We start from the raw sequence: 18,850 nt of genomic DNA, 5'->3' as shown, positions 1-18,850 counted from the left end.
GAGGCGGCAGGAGCAGTTGGGGATTTCACTGCTTCCTTTCGCAGCTTCTCCGTATGGTTTATCTCCAGGAGTTCTAACTATTTCTAACTAAACAGCGTCTGGTTTCTGCTCCTAGCCATCCGGGCCTTGTTCTGCCTGGTTACTCAGTCTGTTAGTAACAGTTAAGGGAAATAAATCAAGCGGTTTCATTCTCTCGCTTTCTCTGGGGTTTTCGCCAGTCGCAGCCATTTCAGTGGCTCTTTTCTGCACTGACTCCAGACGTTAACATCCTTGTGGAAACGTGGACCCGGGGACTGGCATGACATAGACAAACTCCACCATGTGAAGCACTAAAATCCTTTCCTAGCTCTAACTCAGCCCTTTGTGCATTAGCTGAAGATTTCTCTCTCGAAATCAAATGCCACAGATTAATGAAAGTCCTTTGAATCCCTGATTCCATTGATCAACCAACCATGTAGTCTCGTTCTAGGATGAAATTGGGTATATTTGATAGGACCTTTCCTCCATAAATCATGTTGCCGACTGACATTTATTATATTCCTACACTTTTTAAAAATAATCCCATGTCACATTTTCCATTATTTCCTAACCTTCTGCGAATGGGATCTAACAGCGATACTGGACCACTTGCTCAATATGAGTCAACAGCTGGACACTATTGGGGGGAAAAAGGCAAATATCATCCTGGGTTTCTTTGACAGGTGTGTTGTAAGGAAGAGGCAAGAAGCAATTCTTCTGCTCTACTCTGCTCTCGTTAGGCCTCAATGGGAGTATTTCGGGACCATACGTCAGGAAAGATGTGGAGGAATTTGAAAAAGTCGAGATGATCCCAGATCTAGGCTGAGAAGGGTCATGAAAAAGACTTTCAGGTACCTAAAAGGTGTTACAAGGAGGCGGGAGAAAAATTGTTCTCCTTGACCTCTGATAACAGGACAAGAAGCAATGGGCTTCAATTGCAGCCAAGGAGGTTTAGATTGGACATTGGGAAAAACTTCCTAATTGTCAGGGTGGTTAAACCCTGGAATGAATTGCCCAGGGAGGTTGTGGAATCTCCTTCATTGGAGATATTTAAGAGCAGGTTAGGCAAACTTCTGTCAGGGATGACCTAGATGGTGCTTGGTCCTGCCTTGAGGGCAGGGTGCTGGACATGATGACGTGTCGCGGTCCCTTCCAGATCTAATATTCTATGATTCTATGATTTTAATACATTCCTTTTTTTTTAGTTTACTTTCAACCTCCAATTGGTCCACTGTTTCCTTGAGTGTTTGGTTTTGCATTTCTGCTGCCCTGTTATGCACTTCTCATTCCAAATGAGATAGCTGACTGGTCAGCTCAAAACGCTGGTGTTTGTATCTTTCAACTTTGGCTGAAGTAATCCCTTTCTATCTGCTGTGTCCTTTACAGAGAAGAGGTGACCAGCGCTGAGCGCATGTCCAGTGCAGGCTGTCCTGCATCCCATTCCTTAGGTATCCAAACATGGTCTCTCTTTGCCCACTGCTGGGATTGAGCAGGTGTTTCAATTGAGTTGCTATCAGCAACACCAAAGTCTTTTCCCCAAAGTGTGTTCCAGTTTTCCCATGGTACAAATCTTGAAAAAGCTTTATTTTTTCAGTCTCAGATTCTGAAGGTTCAGGTAGATGAATGCAGCCTGGAACAAGAAGGGATGACCAGTATCCATGTTTGTGTTTCCTGCTGGTGCCTACTGAGTTTTCCCACCCCACGACATGTAGGAGTTACCAACCCAAAGAGCACCAGAAAATAGGGAACTTGAATGAGTTGGATAAGTGGCTCAGAATTCACTTCCCTGAATAATGTCAATGTTATTTTTCATTGTGTGAAGAGTGAGGAGTTTGCTTCACATGTGAGAAGAGCCGCCAGCAGTGCGAATCGTGTTTCTCATCAACATTGTCTCTCCTTCCAGGGAATTGTTCTATGATCATCATCAGAGAACCTGGGCACATTCAGGAAGTCAGGGAAGTGCACGGTACATGCAAAAGACACTTGGCCATTTTTTTCTCCTGATCCATGACAGATTCCAACACAACCAACCCCTCCATCTTCATCCTGCTGGGCATTCCTGGCCTGGAGGCCGCCCATGGCTGGATCTCCATCCCTTTCTGCGCCATGTACATCATAGCCCTCTTGGGAAACTTCACCATCCTGTCCATCGTAAAGATAGAACCGAGCCTCCATAGACCCATGTACTATTTCCTCTGCATGCTGGCTGTCACCGACTTGGTCCTGCCCACGTCCACCCTGCCCAAAACACTGAGCATCTTCTGGTTCAATTCCAGGGAGATCGAGTTTGGTTCGTGCCTCATCCAGATGTTCTTCATAGGTAGCTTTTCAGGGATGGAGTCTGGGATCATTGCGGCCATGGCCTTGGATCGCTACGTGGCCATCTGCCATCCCCTAAGACATTCCACCATCCTCACAAATTCTGTGGTTGCCAAGATAGGCCTGGCCGTGGTGCTGCGCAGCTGCATCTTCTCACTGCCCTCTCCCTTCCTGGCGAGACAGTTGCCATATTGCCGCAGCAATGTCATTTCCCACTCGTTCTGTCTGTTGATGGCTGTGGTGAAACTAGCCTGTGCTGACACCCACATCAGTAATTACTACGGCCTCATTTTAACACTCCTGGTGACTGTTATGGATGTGTTTTCCTTGACGTTGTCCTATATCCTGATCCTCAGGGCCATCTTCAGCCTCCCCACCAAGGATGCCCGGCTCAAGACTTTTGGGACCTGCAGCTCCCACCTCTGTGTCATTTTAGCTTTTTACATTCCAGCTCTCTTCTCCATGTTCATATCCCGGTATGACCACCAAGTGCCCCTGTATTTCCACATTCTCATGGCCAATGTGTACCTGCTAGTGCCCCCCATGCTGAACCCCATCATATATGGGGTGAGAACCAAACAGATCCGAGACAGGCTGCTGCGGCACATAATTCAGACAGAGTAACATTTTCCCTGGTGCTCTGATCCTCAGACCAAGGTTCTCCTGAACTGGCTGGTGACAAGTGCTGAGTTCTCTTCCCTAAATCCATGCCTGGGCATTGGGGTATGTCTAGACTCCATGGCGCTGCCGACAGAGCCATGTAAACTAGTAAACTCCACATAGTCAATGAAACGGGGATTTCAATAATCCCTGCTTCGTTAAAATAAAAATGGCCGCCGTGCTGTGCCGACAATCAGCTGATCCGGCATAGCGCGGGAGTCTAGACACAGATCAATCGACAAGGGAAGCCTTAGTCGACCGATTCTGTAAACCTCGTTTCACGAGGCATTAGGGAGGAGTCGACAAAGGCTTCCCTTGTCAATCGATCCGCGTCTATACTCCCGCGCTGTGCCGAATCAGCTAGTTGTCAGCACAGCACGGCGGCCATTTTTATTTTAACGAAGCAGGGAGCATTTAAATCCCCGTTTCATTGACTATGTTGGGTAAACTAGTTTACATGGCTCTGTCGGCAGCGCCATGGAGTCTAGACATACCCTTAGAGAGACATTAAACAGCTTCATGGCCTTCCAGGGCTGCATCTATGACACAAACCGGGGAATCCATCTCTGTACCACTCATTATGCTCCAACCTTTTTAACTGCTCATAACTGGGCCCCTGTAGCCCTGCTCAGCCCCGTCTCCGCCAACCCGTCTGGTGACAGTTCTTCACCTCTTCCCTTGTGACCCCTCCCCTCTCACTTGGTCAGTTCCTCCCCGACTTCATCACTCACTGGATTGACTCCACATCCCTCCCCTCTCCAGCTGGGCCCCCTCAGCTCCTGTTGCTAAGGCAGTTATTGCAGCGTGGCCTGGAGCCTGCCTCCCACCATGAGTCATCCCCAGCTGAGCTGAGGCTGCCATGCCTTAATGACCCAACTTCCGCTGCCATGCAGGAATTGAACACTTCCAGAGCCCCTTTCCAACTGCGCGTTCTGGTTGAAAAAAGGGCACCTGGTTGCCACAAATGGCGCCCGGCCACAGAATCAAAACAAAAAAGAAAACAACCCTCAAAAGATTCTTTTGAAAACCCAGAGAAGTGGAAACCTGATTGACTCTTGTTTGAATGTGTGTGAACCATCTGAGTCCTTAAAATCATGGAATCCTAGTGGTGGAAGAGACCTCAGGAGTCACCGAGTCCAGCCCCCTGCTCAAAGCAGGACCAACCCAACTCAATCATCCTTTGTCCTTGTGTCTTTCCGGGGACTCTTCTGGTTGAAAAAGGGCACCTGGCAACCACCAATGGTGCCCGGCCACAGAATCAAACTGAAAAATGAAAAACAAAACAACCCTCGAGAGATTCTTTGTAAAACCCAGAGAGGTGGAAACCCGATTGCCTTTTGCTTGGTTGTGTGAGAACTGTCTCAGTCCTTGTGTCTTTCCCTGGACTGTTTGCTCACACTCCTTGGCTCAGAGGCTGGAGGCTGGGGCAGGTACATCCATCTGTAAATAGGCTGGTCATTGAAAAATATTTTCAGCTAAGGGGATCACTCCTGGACAGAAGAAGAGAGCAATGGCATTCTGGGTAAAAGCCAATTTTCTCCAGTGTCTCTGCAGCGGGGTGGGCATGGAAGGGATGGTCTAAAAGTCTCTTCAGAACTTAAAGTCTACAAATCTATGCCAAACTGAGGGTCAACAATTTAGCAACCTCTGTAGCCTGCTCGATCCACAGAATTAACACGGAGTGTGGGGCTGACACGGGGGAAGCAGCTCAAACATGCAAAGCAACTGGTCAGGGAAAGACATTGGCCCTTCAGAGCAGGGCTGGGTGTGGCAGTGACATCACAAGGGTCTTTTGTGGTACCTCAGCTTATTGGTCAAAGGAAGTCGGGAGGCGGTGACCTCACAGAGAGTCCATGGCAACAGCCAGGTGGCACAGGCTGTAGGGCAGGGGCAACCTCAAAGACCCCATTGTTTTGCTGCAGGGAGTATCATCGCTGAAGTTTCTACTTAGGGGCTGAGAGAGAATTTCAGGTCACACCCATGAGCACAAGGAGGCGCCTCTTTGGAGCTTTCTTCTTTCCCACTGCTGATTTTGCTAGAGGACCGATGACCCTGGAGAGGAGCTGAGAGGCACAGAGAGGTCTGGTACATATGTAGCCTGATCCACTTGGTGCTGCCCAAATTCGAGGTGCAGAAACATTATAGTAAGTTTTGTGATATTTTTCCCACCTAGAGCTTTGCTCGGTTTTATCACTAGGGACATGGGGGTTGGATTTTTTTCTGGTTTCCCTTTCCCCTGCTTCCCTCCCACCAGCGACAATAGCAGTAGATTGAGGGGGTGAGGGAGCCAAGGCGGGGACACTGTGGGGACGAGTTATCTCACTCTGCGGCTAGCGACATGGAATGATATAGAACCATAGAATCCCAGGGCTGGAAGAGTCCTCAGGAGTCATCAAGTCCAGTCACCTGCCAAAAGCAGGACCAACCCCAACTCAACCATCCCAGCCAGGCCTTGTCAAGCCAGGACCTAAAAACCTGTAGGGATGCAGATTCCACCCCCTCCATAGGAATCCCATCCCAGCGCTTCCCCACCGGCCTAGGGAAATCGTTTTTGCTAATATCCAACCTAGACCTCCCCCGAGATAACTTAAGACCATTGCTCCTAGTTCTATCATCCATCACTACTGAGAACAGCCTCTCCTCATCCTCTTTGGAACCTCCCTTCAGGTAGTTGAAGGCCACTATTAAATACTCCCTCACTCTACTCTTCTGCAGACTGAACAAGCCCAAATCCCTCAGCCTCTCCTCATAGGTCATGTGTTCCAGTCCGATAATCATTTTTCTTGCTCCCCACTAGATTCTCTCCAATGCATCCACATCCTTTCTGGAATGGGGGGGGGGGGCTAGAACTGGATGCACTACCTGAGATGAGGCCTCACCATCTTAGACCCCACCATCTTAGTCCCCACTTGTGTGCCTGCGGTGTCTCCCTGCCATTTGGAAAAATATTCCTGCCCCTGCCTCCTAACCCAAAATAATCCCCAGGGACCCATGGCTCCTTCAGCGGTAAGCACTATCAAATGGCTACTGAGGGGAAACTGAGGCCCAGACATGCTGTAGCCATGTGGTAGGAGCTGGCATGAGCTTTCTGGCTCCCAGCCTGTGCTCAGTGTGGGGGGAAGGATGGCAGGAAACAACACCCTCCTAGGTGCAGGATCGGGGGATGGGAAGGGATCGCTCCCTTCCAACAAGGCAGCAAGGAGGCGCTACCTGGGAGAGTCACTGGGGAGCAGGACCCCGGTGGATGCCACAGTGGTGCACATCCAAATAAGCACCCATCATCTCGGTGCACAAGACAAAACTCACTCCACTCGGGGATGGAAAATCTTAGAGGGAACACGGCTCACCAGCTCTGAAAAAAAGGGAATAATCTCTTCCTAGAGCTGCTGGCAATGCTCCTCCTAATGCACCCCAATATGCCATTATTGCTTGGCTACAAGGGCGCCCTGTTGACTCATATCCAGCTTCTCATCCACTATAATCCCAAAGACCTTTGTACCCAACTGCTACTTAGCCAGTTGGTCCCCAGCCTGTAACAATGCTTGGGCGTCTTCAATCCCAAGGGCAGGATTCTGCACTTGTTCTTGTTGAACCTCATCAGATTTTCTTGGTCTAATCCTCTCTAGGTCATGCTAGACCCTATCCCTGCCCTCCAACATATTGACCTTTCCGTCTAGTTTAGAAGCGTCTGCGAGCTTGCTGAAGGTGCAATCCATCCCCTCATCCAAGTCACTAATAAAGATGTTGAACAAATTTGGCCCTAGAGTTGACCCTTAATGCCAACCTCCAATCAGACATTGAGCTGTTGGTCACTACCCCCTAAACTCAACTCCTCTTGTCTGAAGGAAAATAGATGATGGGGGAGGGGTATGAGAGTGGAGCGATTGCATAAGGTAATGCTAATTACTGCAAAGCCATTAATAGGCATCAGTTTTGAAAACAAACAAAAGGAACAATTTCTTCATTGGCAACTTGTGGAATTTTCAGCTAGAGAATGTTGTAGGTGGCCAAACTCTAACCTGTCCATTAGGAAATATGGATGTGAATGGAGGCTAAATCAATCAACAGCTGTTATCTAGAATGGGCAATGATGGTGTCGTTAGCCTCAGTTTGCCAGAAGTTAAGAGTGGGGCACTTGATGATTTCTGTGATTCATTCCGTCAGAAACACCTGGCATTGGACACTGTCAGAAGACAGCACTGGACTAGATGTACCATTGGTTTCACCCAGTGTGGCCACACTTGTAATCTCATGGGGACCCCAGATGTCTCTGCCCCTTGCGGTAACCCACTAGGCCACACTCCCCTCCCAGAGCTGAGATAGAACCTGGGGGTCCCGATGGGGTCTTTCTCCCACAAAGTTAGCAACAAAGTCAGAATAGATATGAAAATGCTAACCCTAAGCAGTGTCCCTTCAGTCACTTGCTCCGAGATGTAAGAACACACTGGTTTTAGAGATGATTGGGTCCAATATTTATTTAATATTCTTTCTGTTATATAGGAATTACATACTGTCCTCCAGAAAACTCATTGCTAAGTTTTCTGCCAAAAAAAACCCAAAACATATTTGTCAAGAGCTTAAGTAACCCTGGGAATCACACTTAGGGTACATCTAGACTTCAGGCTTTTGTCTACAGAAGTTTTGTCGACAGATACTGTCGACAAAGCTTCTGTCGACAAAGAGGGTCTACACTACATTCAGTTCTGTCGACAAAGCAAGCTGCTTTGTCGACATGGTAGTGTAGACGCAAAGGACAGTTTACATGCAATAACACCTTCAGTCGACAGAACTCTGTCAACAGAAGGCGTTATGCCTCGTAAAATGATGTTTACCAGCGTCGACAAAACTGCTGAGTTCTGTCAACATTATGTTGACAGAACTCAGCGGTAGTGTAGACACAGGTATAGTTTTGTCGACAAAAGTGGACAGGAGGGCAGGGGTTCAGGATGATGAAAAAGATCCAGCCACTGAGAAGTGGAGGAGAAGAAAGGAGTAAGTAACAAGGTCTTGAGAGAAGAGGTAGAAGAGGAGGTGTTGATTCATGCGTTTCATGTCTATCAGGAACTAGAAAGATGACAATCAAGTGTCGTGTACATTGACTGATTTGCCAGTTCACCCTCCTAACACAGCACAGTAAGGCCACAAAAGTGTTTAGTGTCTCTCTGAGCATTCAGTAAGTGATTCAAGGAAGAAGGCTTCAGCACCATGCCACTAGACATTAGGGGTGATAATTGGGAGGCTATCTCACCCATTACAAAGATAGCTTCCCCAATTATCATCCCTAATGTCATTAACTCACAGAAACTTCCCCTATTAATACCCCTATATCATTACCTCACAGAAACTAACCTTCCCCCCTCTGCCCCACTCTGTTCTAAAATTTGATTTGTCAATTTCACATGCGTTCATTTTTTTGATTGTATCACTTTGGTATATATGGTTGTGCCGATTTTCTTCCACATATTGATCTGAGGAAGTGGGTCTGGCCCACGAAAGCTCATCACCTAATAAACCATCGTGTTAGTCTTTAAAGTTCTACTATTGGGAGTTATCCATTCATCCACTTACTCAAAAGGTAAGAGTGGGGGAAACAAATGAAATCTTTGCCAAGGCATGTGTTGGGTGAACCATCCCAACTAGACCGTAAATCAGGGAAGAGACCTGGATGTTGTTGATAGAAGCTCCAAGAAACACCTTTCCTTTCACAGCAGTGGTAAAAACAAAGACAAGATTTGGCTGCCTAGGGAATGGGATGGAAAAAAAACGTGTCACCCAGAAAAACGTGGACATCTGCTCAGTTTTGGTCTCCCACTCTCAGTGTAGGGTACAGCAGATAGAAAGGTGATTTCCAAGAGAGATGGCGAGAATGGGGCAGGCTGTCATATGTGAGCGGACTGAAAAGTCGGCCACTGTTTTGCTTCATGAAAAGATAAAAAAAATCATATTCTAGAAGAGAGGAAAATAAAAGAACGAAACCGATGACACTCAAATGGACAGACAGAGTAGCTTTCCAAAGCCATACTGTCTACAGACACTCCATGCTCCACGAAGACTAATTCTGAAAAGCTGGGAAAAAATCAATAAAACTGATTCAGAGGAAAATATTCAGATAGAAAAGTGGGAAGGAAAATTGATAGTTCTTTGACCCAAGTTTATTAGATAGTGGAATGTCCCACTGTAGCCTGCTTCATAGACATGGTTGAAGGCTGCTCACAAGACGTGGGGCAGGGAGAGCTGCTGCCCTGTTCGGCTTGGCAGCCTTTTGTTGGGATTTTGAGCCCGCAGGATTGCTACAGAGCGGCAGATCTAAAACACACTGGTTACCCCAGCCCCAGGGGATGGGAGCGATATGGAGGCAGAGGAGCTCCAGCTTGGTGTTTTCAGTGCGCATGGGCTCCAGCACTTTCTCCATGTGAAGAGGCAAATGGGTTGAAAATCTAATAAAGAACAGAATTGTTGGGCAAATACATGAACATAATTTGTTGGGGGAAAATCAATATGGACTCTGTAAAGGGAAATCGTGCTTCAGCAATCTGCTAAAGTTCTTTGAAGGGGTCAACTAGCATGTAGACAAGGGGGGTCCAATAGATATAGTGTATGTTGACATCCAGAAAGCCTTTAACAAGATCTGTCACCAAAGCTCTTAAGCAAAGGACGCAGTCATGGGAGAAGAGGGAAGGTCCTCTCATGGATTGATAACTTGTTAAAGGTTTGGAAATAAAGAGTAGGGAGCTTGCAAAAAGGGGCTGTTCAGAGGGAGTTTGGAGAGGGAGTTCTCCAGATAGAGGAGGGAGCTAATACAGGACCCTTGAGGGAAGTGGCTGTCTGTAGTGTGTGTTTGTGTTTGTGGATTTCTTCCTGTGTGCTGAGCTTGTCTTTGGCTGTTGGGTTTTTTTTCCTCTGGAGGTCGAGGGACCCTCATGGGGATTGAGCGCAGCTGAGTTATAAATACATCACTTGGCTCACCCCTGGGTTGCTCTCGGATGTTGATGCCGGTGCGGGCGCGAGAGCGGTTCCCAGGGAGGACGCTGTTGACTCAGAATTCACAGGTACCATCGTTGGGGACGATCACACCTGCGTGATGAACTCAGTGAACCATGGGTGTGAGGGGCACAGACGAGATTGGGGTCCTTTCGGCTCCGCTTAGTGTTCAACGTGAACAGACACCAGGGTGCTCTCGTGGGGTGACACGGGAGGCGGGCGGGACACACCAAGCTGAGGTAGATTGTGGGGGAAGTTCACAGGGGCCCATCCCTTGCTAAGGAGCTGGACTGCTTCCCATCCCGGTGCAATGAGCCTGTGGGTGACAGAGAGTAAGTCTCTGGTCCGTTCCCCTCTGCGTGGCCATTCAACACCCCAGCAGCCTTGCCACGGGACATGAGTACTAGTGTCCAAAACACCGTTCTGTGCTGTGCCCCCTGCTCTCGGATGCCTGATGGTCTCTCCCATGGTGGCTGCATTTCAGTGGCAAGGGGGATCCTTCCGGATGGAAGGGCTCAGTAGCTTCCAACACAAGCCAGATTCTGGGGCTGTAGGCGGCTCTGTACTCAGACCTCACTGAGGCGAAGCTCCCCTTGGAGTGAGAGTCCCGGGGGCAGCTGTGTGTTAATGCAGAGAGGTTTACAGGCTCTTGCACAAAAGTGGGTTTTTTCCCCGACAAATGGCTCTGCCTACACATGGCTTTTTATTACAAAAACCTCTTCTGCACAAAGGATCAGAAGAAGATATGCAAATGAGAGTGCGAGATATGCAACTGAGCACTCTATTTGCATTTGCTCTTCCGCAAAACACCTGTAATGTAGACATAGCCGCAGGGTCATATGTTCAGCAACTCAATGGAATCAAGGGTTCTCCTGTCTGTGTGTCGTGAGACGCAGCCAATGGAAACGCCTGCTCGGCTCTCTCTATCCACAGACTCGTAAGGTTAGAGTCAGGAGTTGTCGTTAGTGCTCCCAGTTTGACCTCCTGTACAAGACAGGCCATTACAGTCCCCCCTGTACTGAGCCCCTTGACTTATTTTTATAGGGCCTTTTCTACACCAGGATTTTATGTCCAAGAGCCCCAGTTTAGGAGGCACCACACGGGTCAGCTCCTCTAACCCCTGCCGGGACGCAGGGTTGGTTGTGTCTAGCTCATGTCATGGACGTTAATAGCCACCGTAGTTTGGAAACTGACCAGTGAAGGAGCTTCCATTACTTCCCAGGGCGTCTTTCCCTTCCCTGAGGTGGTTAGGAATTCTAGCTGGATAGTTGGTCTGCATCGGCTCGGCTGTAACTGGACCCTCTTGCCTCCTGTGCTGTGCGCTCTGGCAGAGGGAGAACAACTTTCCCCATCTTGTTCTGGCTCCTTTTCAGTCTTTGAAGAGAGTTGTATTGGCCGCCCTTCATTGCTGCCTTTGCAAACTCAACATCATCCCTTACACCAGCCTTTGCTCGGAGAGCTGGTGTTCCGCCCTCTGGGGCAACTTTGTCACTCGCCTCTGGGTCCTCTCCAGGTTCTCTGCATCTCTCTGTCCAGCAGTGACCAGAATCGGACACGCAACTTTTTCTGATGTATAACAAGCTCCCAGTAGAGCAGTGATATCACCTCCCGTGACTGGCATGTTGTACCTCTGCTCCTGCCCCATAACACTGTATTGGCCTTTTTTCATAGTATCACAGAATCCCAGGGCTGAAAGAGACCTCAGAAGTCATTGAGTCCAGCCCTCTGCCCAAAGCAGGACCAACCCAACTCAATCATCCCAGCCAGGGCTTGGTCAAGCCAGGATTTAGAAACCTACAGGAATGGAGATTCCACCATCCCAGGCACCCATCCCATTGCTTCCCCACCCTCCTAGGGAAATAGTTTTCCCTAATATCCCACCTAGACCTCCCGCAACTGCAACTTGAGCCTATTGCTCCTTGTTCTGCCATCTGTCACTAGTGAGAACAGCCTCTCTCCATCCTCTTTGGAGCATCTCTTCAGGAAGTTGCAGGCTGCTCTCAAATCCCCCCTCACTCTTCTCTTCTGCAGACTAAACAAGCCCAAATCCCTCAGACTCTCCTCTTAGGCCATAAGCTCCAGCTCCCTCATCATTTTGGTCGCCCTGTGCTGGATGCTCTCCAATGCTTCCACATCCTTTTTGTAGTTGAGGGGGGGGGATGCAAAAATGGGGTCCCGATGTGGCCTCAGCAGTGCCACAATTTCATTTCCAATTGTTGCTCTATAAGCAGTCCTGGCAGAGGTGGCTATGGAAGCATTGCGACAAGCCCATTGAACCTCTCTGGGAGGTCGTTACCTCCATTGATTTGTGGCCCCCTGCTACTTGCTTCCGTCTACAACGAAGGAAAAGGCTGCTGTGGAGTTTTACACTGAGCCAACCCCTCAAGCAAATCTCCCAGCAAACCCCCAGTCTGCATGTGCAGAGGCGACAGGAGCAGTTGGGGATTTCACTGCTTCCTTTCGCAGCTTCTCCGCATGGTTTATCTCCAGGAGTTCTAACTATTTCTAACTAAACAGCGTCTGGTTTCTGCTCCTAGCCATCCGGGCCTTGTTCTGCCTGGTTACTCAGTCTGTTAGTAACAGTTAAGGGAAATAAATCAAGCGGTTTCATTCTCTCGCTTTCTCTGGGGTTTTCGCCAGTCGCAGCCATTTCAGTGGCTCTTTTCTGCACTGACTCCAGATGTTAACATCCTTGTGGAAACGTGGACCCGGGGACTGGCATGACATAGACAAACTCCATGTGAAGTACTAAAATCCTTTCCTAGCTCTAACTCAGCCCTTTGTGCATTAGCTGAAGATTTCTCTCTCGAAATCAAATGCCACAGATTAATGAAAGTCCTTTGAATCCCTGATTCCCTTGATCAACCAAACATGTAGTCTCGTTCTAGGATGAAATTGGGTATATTTGATAGGACCTTTCCTCCATAAATCATGTTGCCGACTGACATTTATTATATGCCTACACTTTTTAAAAATAATCCCATGTCACGTTTTCCATTATTTCCTAACCTTCTGTGAAAGGGATCTAACAGCAATACTGGACCACTTGCTCAATATGAGTCAGCAGCTGGACACTATTGGGGGGAAAAAGGCAAATATCATCCTGGGTTTCTTTGACAGGTGTGTTGTAAGGAAGAGGCAAGAAGCAATTCTTCTGCTCTACTCTGCTCTCGTTAGGCCACAATGGGAGTATTTCGGGACCATACGTCAGGAAAGATGTGGAGGAATTTGAAAAAGTCGAGATGATTCAAGATCTAGGCTGAGAAGGGTCATGAAAAAGACTTTCAGGTACCTAAAAGGTGTTACAAGGAGGCGGGAGAAAAATTGTTCTCCTTGACCTCTGATAACAGGACGAGAAGCAATGGGCTTCAATTGCAGCCAAGGAGGTTTAGATTGGACATTGGGAAAAACTTCCTAATTGTCAGGGTGGTTAAACTCTGGAATAAATTGCCCAGGGAGGTTGTGGAATCTCCTTCATTGGAGATATTTAAGAGCAGGTTAGGCAAACTTCTGTCAGGGATGACCTAGATGGTGCCTGGTCCTGCCTTGAGGGCAGGGGGCTGGACATGGTGACCTGTCGCGGTCCCTTCCAGTTCTAATATTCTATGATTCTATGATTTTAATACATTCCTTTTTTTTTTAGTTTACTTTCAACCTCCAATTGGTCCACTTTTTCCTTGAGTGCTTGGTTTTGCATTTCTGCTGCCCGGTTATGCACTTCTCATTCCAAATGAGATAGCTGACTGGTCAGCTCAAAACGCTGGTGTTTGTATCTTTCAAGTTTGACTGAAGTAATCCCTTTCTATCTGCTGTGTCCTTTATAGAGAAGAGGTGACCAGCGCTGAGCTCATGTCCAGTGCAGGTTTTCCTGCATCCCATTCCTTAGGTATCCAAACATGGTCTCCCTTTTCCCACTGCTGGGATTGAGCAGATGTTTCCATTGAGTTGCTATCAGCAACACCAAAGTCTTTTCCCCAAAGTGTGTTCCAGTTTTCCCATGGTACAAATCTTGGCAAAGCTTTTTTTTTTCAGTCTCAGATTCTGAAGGTTCAGGTAGATGAATGCATCCTGGAACAAGAAGAGATGACCAGTATCCATGTTTGTGTTTCCTGCTGGTATCTACTGAGGTTTCCCACCCCATGACATGTAGGAGTTACCAACCCAAAGAGCACCAGAAAATAGGGAACTTGAATGAGTTGGGTAAGTGGCTCAGAATTCACTTCCCTGAATAATGTAAATGTTATTTTTCATTGTGTGAAGAGTGAGGAGTTTGCTTCACATGTGAGAAGAGCCGCCAGCAGTGCGGGTCGTGTTTCTCATCAACATTGTCTCTCCTTCCAGGGAATTGTTCTATGATCATCATCAGAGAACCTGGGCACATTCAGGAAGTCAGGGAAGTGCACGGTACATGCAAAATACACTTGGACATTTTTTTCTCCTGATCCATGACAGATTCTAACACAACCAACCCCTCCACATTCATCCTGCTGGGCATTCCTGGCCTGGAGGCCGCCCATGGCTGGATCTCCATCCCTTTCTGCGCCATGTACATCATAACCCTCTTGGGAAACTTCACCATCCTGTTCATCGTAAAGAAAGAACCGAGCCTCCATAGACCCATGTACTATTTCCTCTGCATGCTGGCTGTCACCGACTTGGTCCTGCCCACAACTACCCTGCCCAAAACACTGAGCATCTTCTGGTTCAATTCCAGGGAGATCGATTTTGGTTCGTGCCTCACCCAGATGTTCTTCATAGGTATCTTTTCGGTGATGGAGTCTGGGATCATTGCGGCCATGGCCTTGGATCGCTACGTGGCCATCTGCCATCCCCTAAGACATTCCACCATCCTTACAAATTCTGTGGTTGCCAAGATAGGCCTGGCCGTTGTGCTGCGCAGCTGCATCTTCTTACTGCCCTCTCCCTTCCTGGCGAGACAGTGGCCATATTGCCGCACCAACGTCATTTCCCACTCGTTCTGTCAGTTGATGGCTGTGTTGAAACTGGCCTGTGCTGACACCCACATCAGTACTTACTACGGCCTCATTGTATCATTCCTGGTGGCTGTTACGGATGTGTTTTCCATGACGTTGTCCTATATCCTGATCCTCAGGGCCATCTTCAGCCTCCCCACCAAGGATGCCCGGCTCAAGACTTTTGGGACCTGCAGCTCCCACCTCTGTGTCATTTTAGCTTTTTACATCCCAGTTCTCTTCTCCGTGTTTGTGTCCCGGTATGACCACCATGTGCCCCTGTATTTCCAAATTCTCATGGCCAATTTGCATCTGCTAGTGCCCCCCATGCTGAACCCCATCATCTACGGGGTGAGAACCAAACAGATCCGAGACAGGCTGCTGCGGCACATAATTCAGACAGAGTAACATTTTCCCTGGTGCTCTGGTCCTCAGACCAAGGTTCTCCTGAACTGGCTGGTGACAAGTGCTGAGTTCTCTTCCCTAAATCCATGCCTGGGCATTAGGGTGTGTCTAGACTCCATGGCTCTGCCGACAGAGCCATGTAAACTAGTTTACCCAACATAGTCAATGAAACGGGGATTTCAATAATCCCTGTTTCGTTAAAATAAAAATGGCCACCGTGCTGTGCCGACAATCAGCTGATCCGGCACAGTGCGGGAGTCCAGACGCGGATCAATCGACACAGGAAGCCTTAGTCGACCGCTCCTGTAAACCTCGTTTCACAAGGCATAAGGGAGGAGTCAACAAAGGCTTCCCTTGTCAATCGATCTGCGTCTAGACTCCTGCGCTGTTCCGAATCAGCTAATTGTCGGCACAGCACGGCGGCCATTTTTATTTTAACGAAGCAGGGAGCATTTAAATCCCCGTTTCATTGACTATGTCGGTTAAACTAGTTTACATGGCTCTGTCGGCAGCGCCATGGAGTCTAGACACACCCTTAGAGAGACATTAATCCCCTTCATGGCCTTAAAGGCCTGCATCTATGACACAAACCGGGGAATCCATCTTGGTACCACTCATTATGCTCCAACCTTTTTAACTGCTCATAACTGGGCCCCTGTAGCCCCGCTCAGCCCCATCTCCACCAACCCGTCTGGTGACAGTTCTTCACCTCTTCCCTCATGACCCCTCCCCTCTCACTTGGTCAGTTCCTCCCCGACTTCATCACTCACTGGATTGACTCCACATCCCTCCCCACTCCAGCTGGGCCCCCTCAGCTCCTGTTGCTAAGGCAGTTATTGCAGCGTGGCCTGGAGCCTGCCTCCCACCATGAGTCATCCCCAGCTGAGCTGAGGCTGCCATGCCTTAATGACCCAACTTCCGCTGCCATGCAGGAATTGAACACTTCCAGAGCCCCTTTCCAACTGCGCGTTCTGGTTGAAAAAAGGGCACCTGGCTGCCACAAATGGCGCCCGGCCACAGAATCAAAACAAAAAAGATAACAACCCTCAAAAGATTCGTTTTAAAACCCAGGGAAGTGGAAACCTGATTGACTCTTGTTTGAATGTGTGTGAACCATCTGAGTCCTTAAAATCATGGAATCCTAGTGGTGGAAGAGACCTCAGGAGTCACCGAGTCCAGCCCCCTGCTCAAAGCAGGACCGACCCCCAACTCAATCATCCTTTGTCCTTGTGTCTTTCCAGGGACTCTTCTGGTTGAAAAAGGGGCACCTGGCAACCACCAATGGTGCCCGGCCACAGAATCAAAATGAAAAACAAAACAACCCCCGAGAGATTCTTTGTAAAACCCAGAGAGGTGGAAACCCGATTGCCTTGTGCTTGCTTGTGTGAGAACTGTCTCAGTCCTTGTGTCTTTCCCTGGACTGTTTGCTCACACTCCTTGGCTCAGAAGCTGGATGCTGGGGCAGGTGCATCCATAAGGGAGAAGCGGTGGATGTCATATACCTAGACTTTAGTAAGGCATTTGATACGGTCTCGCATGATATTCTTATTGATAAACTAGGCAAATATAACTTAGATAGGGCCACGATAAGGTGGGTGCATAATTGGCTGGATAACCGTAGTCAGAGAGTTGTTGTTAACGGTGCTAAATCCTGCTGGAAAGGGATAACAAGTGGAGTTCCTCAAGGGTCTGTTTTGGGACCCGTACTGTTCAATATCTTCATCAATGATGTAGATATTGGGATAGAGAGTGCGCTTATTAAGTTTGCAGATGATACCAAACTGGGTGGGGTTGCGACTTCTTTGGAGGATAGGGACATAATTCAAAATGACCTTAGCAAGTTAGAGAAATGGTCAGAGGTAAACAGGATGAGGTTTAATAAAGAGAAATGCAAAGTGCTCCACTTAGGAAGGAACAATCAGTTCCATACATACAAGATGGGAAGCGACTGTCTAGGAAGGAGCATGGCAGAAAGGGATCTAGGGGTCATAGTGGACCACAAGTTGAATATGAGTCAACAGTGTGACGCTGTTGCAAAAAAAGCAAATATGATTCTAGGTTGTATCAACAGGTGTGTTGTAAGCAAAACTCGTGAAGTCATTCTGCCGCTCTACTCTGCACTAGTTAGGCCTCAGCTGGAGTACTGTGTCCAGTTCTGGGCGCCACATTTCAAGAAAGATGTGGAGAAATTGGAAAGGGTACAGAGAAGAGCGACAAGAATGATTAAAGGTCTAGAGAACATGACCTATGAAGCCAGGCTTCATGAACTTGGCTTGTTTAGTTTGGAAAAAAGAAGATTAAGGGGGGACATGATAGCGGTTTTCAAATATCTAAAAGGGTGTCACAAGGAGGAAGGAGAAAATTTGTTCCTCTTGGTTTCTGAGGACAGGACAAGGAGTAATGGGCTTAAAGTGCAGCAGGGGAGGTTTAGATTGGACATTAGGAAAAAATTCCTAACTGTCAGGGTGGTCAAATATTGGAATAAATTGCCAAGGGAGGTGGTGGAATCTCCCTCTCTGGAGATATTTAAGAACAGGTTAGATAGACATCTGTCAGGGATGGTGTAGTTGGAGCTTGGTCCTGCCTTGAGGGCGGGGGGCTGGACTCGATGACCTCTTGAGGTCCCTTCCAGTCCTACTATTCTATGATTCTATGATTCTATCTGTAAATAGGCTGGTCATTGAAAAATATTTTCAGCTAAGGGGATCACTCCTGGACAGAAAAAGAGAGCAATGGAATTCTGGGTAAAAGCCGATTTTCTCCAGTGTCTCTGCAGCGGGGTGGGCATGGAAGGGATGGTCTAAAAGACTCTTCAGAACTTAAAGTCGACAAATCTATGCCAAACTGAGGGTCAACAATTTAGCAACGTCTGCAGCCTGCTCGATCCCCAGAATTAACACGGAGTGTGGGGCTGACACAGGGGGAGCAGCTCAAACATGCAAAGCAACTGGCTAGGGAAGGACATTGGCCCTTCAGTGCAGGGCTAGGTATGGCAGTGACATCACAAGGGTCTTTTGCGGCACCTCAGCTTATTGGTCAAAGGAGGTTTGGAGGCGGTGACCTCACAGAGAGTCCATGGCAATGGCCAGGTGGCACAGGCTGCAGGGCAGGGCCAACCTCAAAGACCCCATTGTTTTGCTACAGGGAGTATCATCGCTGAAGTTTCTACTTAGGGGCTGAGAGAGAATTTAAGTTCACACCCATGAGCACGAGGAGGCGCCTCTTTGGAGCTTTCTTCTTTCCCACTGCCGATTTTGCTAGAGGACCGATGACCCTGGAGAGGAGCTGAGAGCCACAGAGAGGTCTGGTACATACGTAGCCTGATCCACTTGGTGCTGCCCAAATTCGTGGTGCAGAAACATTATAGTAAGTTTTGAGATATTTTTCCCACCTAGAGCTTTGCTCGGTTTTATCACTAGGGACATGGGGGTTGGATTTTTTTCTGGTTTCCCTTTCCCCTGCTTCCCTCCCACCAGCGACAATAGCAGTAGATT

General features: G+C 48.2%; 2 protein-coding genes across 2 annotated transcripts; both read left to right on the top strand.

The window, feature by feature from the left end:
* Positions 1-2,025: 2,025 nt before the first annotated feature.
* Positions 2,026-2,961, top strand: LOC149526126 (olfactory receptor 52R1-like). The gene has a single exon (XM_089774648.1). The coding sequence runs from the start codon at positions 2,026-2,028 to the stop codon at positions 2,959-2,961; it is 936 nt and encodes a 311-aa protein (XP_089630774.1).
* Positions 2,962-14,306: 11,345 nt separating this feature from the next.
* Positions 14,307-15,359, top strand: LOC142818911 (olfactory receptor 52R1-like). Its single transcript, XM_089774622.1, has one exon. It carries the CDS (start codon positions 14,424-14,426, stop codon positions 15,357-15,359), a length of 936 nt encoding a protein of 311 aa, XP_089630748.1. The 5' UTR covers positions 14,307-14,423.
* Positions 15,360-18,850: the final 3,491 nt, after the last annotated feature.

The sequence above is a fragment of the Pelodiscus sinensis genome, chromosome 1 (genome assembly GCF_052426305.1).
Source record: "Pelodiscus sinensis isolate ZL-2025 chromosome 1, ASM5242630v1, whole genome shotgun sequence".
Lineage (NCBI taxonomy): Eukaryota > Metazoa > Chordata > Testudines > Trionychidae > Pelodiscus > Pelodiscus sinensis.
Note: the sequence above shows the minus strand (reverse complement) of the source record. Positions and strands in the feature narration are given on the sequence as shown.